The 6,585-nt window shown below is 45.5% G+C and overlaps 1 protein-coding gene across 1 annotated transcript; it reads right to left on the reverse strand.

The window, feature by feature from the left end:
- Window positions 1-2,877: 2,877 nt before the first annotated feature.
- On the reverse strand, window positions 2,878-6,352 carry LOC124000549 (neuropeptide FF receptor 1-like). Its single transcript, XM_046307005.1, has 3 exons — window positions 5,965-6,352; window positions 4,364-4,463; window positions 2,878-3,869 (listed from the first exon to the last, which is right to left on the reverse strand). The coding sequence occupies exons 1-3, from the start codon at window positions 6,323-6,325 to the stop codon at window positions 2,912-2,914; spliced, it is 1,419 nt and encodes a 472-aa protein (XP_046162961.1). The 5' UTR covers window positions 6,326-6,352; the 3' UTR covers window positions 2,878-2,911.
- Window positions 6,353-6,585: the final 233 nt, after the last annotated feature.

Genomic DNA, 6,585 nt, shown 5'->3' on the forward strand with positions numbered 1-6,585 from the left:
GCCATGAATAGTCGGCAGAACCCAGAAGATGAGGCAGACACAGCAGTACTTGAGACGGTGTATTTAATGAAGTAAAAAGTGAAGTTCTTCAAGAAAACATGTAACTCCACAACCTCAAAAGGAATTCCACAAGAACAAAGGTAATCCTCCAAGACAAAAGGTAAATCCACAAGGTGGAAGGTAAAGCACAAAAAGCCTCAAAAGATACTCAAAAACAAACAAACAAGAACAAAAAACAGAATTCCACAAGAGAGTCACTGGGATCCAAGAGTCCACTAGGGCTGGGTGCTAACATACAAACACAGAGCAAAGAACTGAGGAAAACAAAGGGTTTAAATACAATCAGGGGAAACGAGGCACAGGTGCAAATAATAATGGGGATCAAGGGAAAACAAAAGGTCAAAAGGCACAATGGGGGCATCTAGTTGAACAACCCTGGCCAAATCCTGACACTGTTGTTGTCCACCTCGCTGTTGTTGTCCACTGTTGTTGTCCACTGTTGTTGTCCACCCCACTGTTGTTGTCCACCCCACTGTTGTTGTCCACCTCACTGTTGTTGTCCACCTCACTGTTGTTGTCCACCTCACTGTTGTTGTCCACCTCACTGTTGTTGTCCACCTCACTGTTGTTGTCCACCCCACTGTTGTTGTCCACCCCACTGTTGTTGTCCACCCCACTGTTGTGTCCACCCCACTGTTGTTGTCCACCTCACTGTTGTTGTCCACCCCACTGTTGTTGTCCACCCCACTGTTGTTGTCTACCTCACTGTTGTTGTCCACCTCACTGTTGTTGTCCACCCCACTGTTGTTTTCTACCTCACTGTTGTTGTCCACCCCACTGTTGTTGTCCACCTCACTGTTGTTGTCCACCTCACTGTTGTTGTCCACCTCACTGTTGTTGTCCACCCCACTGTTGTTGTCCACCCCACTGTTGTTGTCCACCTCACTGTTGTTGTCTACCTCACTGTTGTTGTCCACCCCACTGTTGTTGTCCACCTCAATGTTGTTGTCCACCTCACTGTTGTTGTCCACCCCACTGTTGTCCACCTCACTGTTGTTGTCCACCCCACTGTTGTTGTCCACCCCACTGTTGTTGTCCACCTCACTGTTGTTGTCCACCCCACTGTTGTTGTCCACCTCACTGTTGTTGTTCACCCCACTGTTGTTGTTCACCCCACTGTTGTTGTCCACCCCACTGTTGTTGTCCACCCCACTGTTGTCCATCCCACTGTTGTTGTCCACCCCACTGTTGTTGTCCACCTCACTGTTGTTGTCCACCCCACTGTTGTTGTCCACCTCCCTGTTTGTCAGGACCCGGTTACGAACCCGGGTCCCCAGAGTGAGAAACAATCACTTAACCAACTGAGCCATGAATAGTCGGCAGAACCCAGAAGATGAGGCAGACACAGCAGTACTTGAGACGGTGTATTTAATGAAGTAAAAAGTGAAGTTCTTCAAGAAAACATGTAACTCCACAACCTCAAAAGGAATTCCACAAGAACAAAGGTAATCCTCCAAGACAAAAAAGGTAAATCCACAAGGTGGAAGGTAAAGCACAAAAAGCCTCAAAAGATACTCAAAAACAAACAAACAAGAACAAAAAACAGAATTCCACAAGAGAGTCCACTGGGATCAACAAGAGTCCACAGAGTACTAGGGCTGGGTGCTAACATACAAACACAGAGCAAAGAACTGAGGAAAACAAAGGGTTTAAATACAATCAGGGGAAACGAGGCACAGGTGCAAATAATAATGGGGATCAAGGGAAAACAAAAGGTCAAAAGGCACAATGGGGGCATCTAGTGACCAAAAACCGGAACAACCCTGGCCAAATCCTGACACTGTTGTTGTCCACCTCACTGTTGTTGTCCACCTCGCTGTTGTTGTCCACCCCACTGTTGTTGTCCACCCCACTGTTGTTGTCCACCTCACTGTTGTTGTCCACCTCACTGTTGTTGTCCACCTCACTGTTGTTGTCCACCTCACTGTTGTTGTCCACCTCACTGTTGTTGTCCACCCCACTGTTGTTGTCCACCCCACTGTTGTTGTCCACCCCACTGTTGTTGTCCACCTCACTGTTGTTGTCCACCCCACTGTTGTTGTCCACCCCACTGTTGTTGTCTACCTCACTGTTGTTGTCCACCTCACTGTTGTTGTCCACCCCACTGTTGTTTTCTACCTCACTGTTGTTGTCCACCCCACTGTTGTTGTCCACCTCACTGTTGTTGTCCACCTCACTGTTGTTGTCCACCTCACTGTTGTTGTCCACCTTACTGTTGTTGTCCACCCCACTGTTGTTGTCCACCCCACTGTTGTTGTCCACCTCACTGTTGTTGTCCACCCCACTGGTGTTGTCTCCCCCCCACTGTTGTTGTCCACCCCACTGTTGTTGTCCACCTCACTGTTGTTGTCCACCTCACTGTTGTTGTCCACCCCACTGTTGTCCACCCCACTGTTGTTGTCCACCTCACTGTTGTTGTCTACCTAACTGTTGTTGTCCACCCCACTGTTGTCCACCCCACTGTTGTTGTCCACCCCACTGTTGTTGTCCACCTCACTGTTGTTGTCCACCCCACTGTTGTTGTCCACCTCACTATTGTTGTCCACCTCACTGTTGTTGTCTACCCCACTGTTGTCCACCCCACTGTTGTCCACCCCACTGTTGTTGTCCACCCCACTGTTGTCCACCCCACTGTTGTTGTCCACCTCACTGTTGTTGTCCACCTCACTGTTGTTGTCCACCTCACTGTTGTTGTCTACCTCACTGTTGTTGTCCACCCCACTGTTGTTGTCCACCTCACTGTTGTTGTCCACCTCACTGTTGTTGTCCACCCCACTGTTGTCCACCCCACTGCTGTTGTCCACCCCACTGTAATTGTCCACCCCAGTGTTGTTGTCCACCCCACTGCCTTTCAATGCTCCCACGCCTGACACACAGCAACCCCCATTGGAGAGAGTCCATCAACATCCTCCGTATGAACACCCCTTTTTATTGACACTCCACCGTTACTATTACTTCCCTCTGCCTCTGAGCCCCGCCAGCCTCCTGCCTCAGCCGAGCACTCTGCCTTCCTCTGCTCCATCTCTAGACACACGCAGCCCGTCAGGTCGCTGTCAGTGTGGATGCGGTTTCTCACCCCCCGGATGGTGAGAGGGTTGGCACTGAGGGCTGTGTCCCGGGTGGTTCTGGCCTTGCACCCCTGATGATCCTTGCTCACCGCCTGCTCCTGGGGGACCACGCTGCAACAGGATCCAGGACGACAGGCAGCCTGGAAGCCCTTCTTAAAGTTTTCATTGAAGTAGCCATAGATGATGGGGTTGATGCTGGAGTTGGAGAAGGCCAGCCAGTGGGAGAAAGGGAAGATGTAGCCTGTCAGAAGGTCCAGCTGGTCCCCTTCAGGTCTGGCGTAGTCTGTGAGGAGCATCAGGGTCCAGAGTGGCAGCCAGGACAGCATGAAGAGGAGAGCCACCACGATTAGCATTTTAACTACCTTGACCTTCCTCTGGGAGATAGGGGATTTAATATCTGGGTGCCCACTGTTGGATAGAACAGCTGTAGCAGAAAGCTTGACTCCGATGCAGCCATACATGATCATGATAAGAGCTAAGGGCATCAGGTAGATGTGTGTAAACAGGACCATGGTGTAAACTTTCCTCATCTCAGGGTCAGGCCAGGTCTCATAGCAGTAGTAGAGAGGGTAGATTTTGTTATCACTGGATACCATGAAGTGACCCTTCTCTTGATCCACCGTCAGCATCACAGCCGACGGAAGCATGATCACCAGTGCAAGAGCCCACACCAGCCCTATAGTTGCCTTAGCAACAAGAAGGGTTAGCTTGGGCTTAAAGGGGTAAACAATACAGCGGAATCTAATGGGAGAGAGAGAGAGAGAGAGAGAGAGAGAGAGAGAGGAGAGATAGGTGAGAAGTGATGAAGCGATTCATTTCACTAAGGATTCTTGCCGCATACAGATGTAGGATCTTCATTTGATCACTATTTTGTTGCTGAGCAGGAAATGCAAACTTGTAGTGTATTCAAGGGTTAAATGGCTTCTAAAGTTTGTAATTACTACTTTAACATTTCAGACTTGATTTTCCCTAATGAAAAATCTATCAACAAAAAAATGTTGATTAATTATAATTCATATTTCCTGTTGCTGCAGGATTATTTTTCTACTGTAGCAAACCGGCTCAAATTAAGATCCTAAATCTGTAGATTAAACAATTTACTGTAAAACACGAAGTGTTTAACATGCATACATGAAAGCGTTTATTTCCCCTTCCAATTCACATGTGCAGATACTAACAAGTACCCTGCATTCCTAAAGGAGACAATGGGGGAGGGAAGAGGTGGCTGGACTTACCTGTCCACGGCGATGGCAACCAAGGTGAAGACAGATGCAGCCACTGATATCCCCTGTACCAGGCCACTTAACTTACACACTGCATTGCTAAAGGGCCAGCCTGCCAAACAACAATAGCAACAATAACACTTTATTGGTGAGCTGGCAGACATGTCAATGAGAGTCAATAGCCATACTGTGAACAGGTGTTTTGGGCATTTTTGGTACACATGAGTTAGTTTGGTACACGTGCGTTAGTTTGGTACACAAGAGTTAGTTTGGTACACGTGCGTTAGTTTGGTACACATGATTTGGTCACAAATAATAAACAACTTCAGGAGTACTGTACATTTAAAACCTGCATGAAAGATGCCAAAATACCTTTTTGCACAAGAGTGGATCAAGTATTTATACCTACCCAGCGTGAATATGTAGTCAACAAAAGGTGTGTTTTGAAAAAGTAATTACTGTAAGTTAAGACTTCCTGCCTGAGTGATTTTATGGCAATGATTATTTCACACTTTTGTACATTTGGGGTTTTCTAAAAGCACTTTTACTGCCTGGACTCAACTAATGTCTGTATTGAAGAGATGAAGAGATTGTGAAGAACTGTCTAAAAATGTAAAGCTATTCATCAGGCTGTCAAATGAAAGACAGCTGAAATCATCATGTTCAGACCTACTATTTTTCTCTCAGTTCTGAACTATTCAAACATGAATCTGCAATATCCAATTTACATTTACATTTTTGTCATTTAGCAGATGCTCTTATCCAGAATGACTTACAGTTAGTGCATTCATCTTAAGATAACTAGGTGGGACAACCACATAGCACAGTCATGGTAAGTACACTTTCCTCAATAAAGTAGTTATCAGCAAAGTCCGAGCTAGTAAGTTTGAAAAGAGTCATGTGCGATTGTTAGTTCACCAAAGGCTTTTTTTTCAAGACAATGTTAAAAAGGCTTGCTATTAATAATAGCACAAATTAAAATAATACAATTCAATAACAGGCTGGCAGTTCAGCTTGTGAGATGTGTGAAGATTTATTACTGTGAGAATGAATTTAACTTATCTAAACCATTGCAGAGCTGGCTAGGCTGGGGCATGTGCAACTTCAGACATATATAAGACCCCTGCTGAAACAGAGTCATACAATACATGTGAATGACTACTGGGGATAGCTAGAATTATGTTTCTTTCAAGGCACAAGATGAGTTTATCCTAATAATTGTTTGTAATCAATAGCTAAAGGAAACTGGAAAATCAGTTATAGAAATAACTGTCTTTTTCTAAAGGTTGCATCATTCTTTTCATCAAAGCTAACAGCAATGAATACAGAGTATCGTGTTTTATTAATTTACATCATTATAGCAGTAGGGTGAAACCAACTCAGTGGCTTTGTGGTTAGAGTTTCGTCCCTGAGATTGGAAGGTCATACCAAAAAGACTCTAAAAATGGTAGGACTCTATGCCTCTCTGCTTGACACTCAGCATTAATGAGATGGATTGGAGGTAAGGCCCTGCGATATACTAGCTTCCTGTCCAGTGGGTGTACTTGTCTCTGTAGTGTGAAGCAGCTTGATGTACAAGAAATTTGCCATGCTTCTATAAGGTATTACTGTACCTGTGATGAGGTTGTCCACCAGCGTAGTCGGGATGCAGAAGATGCCCACCAGCAGGTCACTGATAGCCAGGTTGAGGATGAAGAGGTTGGTAACTGTCCGCATGTGACGGTTCTTAACCACAATGAGGCACACCAGGCAATTACCCACCATGCATGGCATGAAGATGAACAGGTAGGCTAGGGTAAAGCTGGCTGCTATAGCCAAAGAGTGTTGGTAGTAAGGGGAGAGCTTGACGCTAGAGACGGTGCAGCTGGAGTTGGTGTTGGTGCAGTCGGTCAGGTTGGTGAGGTTTGTTGAGAGAATAAGGTCAGAGGTCATGTAATGAGTAGTGGTCAATTGAAGTTCCAATGTGTCCTCCATCTTGAACTCCTCTTATTAGACCAGGAGAACAGTCAGGCTAAAAATACCCCAAAAAACAATAACATATTTATTACACGGGAGTAAATCATTACAAATATTTGGCGTCTTTAAAAAAAAGAAGCTAAATCACATTTAGTCTTTCGTCACTTTGGTCAATTATATTTTTTGTTTACTTGTTTTATCGACTTCTGGTAGATATATATGGTTGTCCAGGTGATCAATTGAGAATGCAGTGTATGGTTTAGGCCAATCCACTGTAG

Source organism: Oncorhynchus gorbuscha, linkage group LG16 (assembly GCF_021184085.1).
Source record: "Oncorhynchus gorbuscha isolate QuinsamMale2020 ecotype Even-year linkage group LG16, OgorEven_v1.0, whole genome shotgun sequence".
NCBI classification, from domain to species: domain Eukaryota; kingdom Metazoa; phylum Chordata; class Actinopteri; order Salmoniformes; family Salmonidae; genus Oncorhynchus; species Oncorhynchus gorbuscha.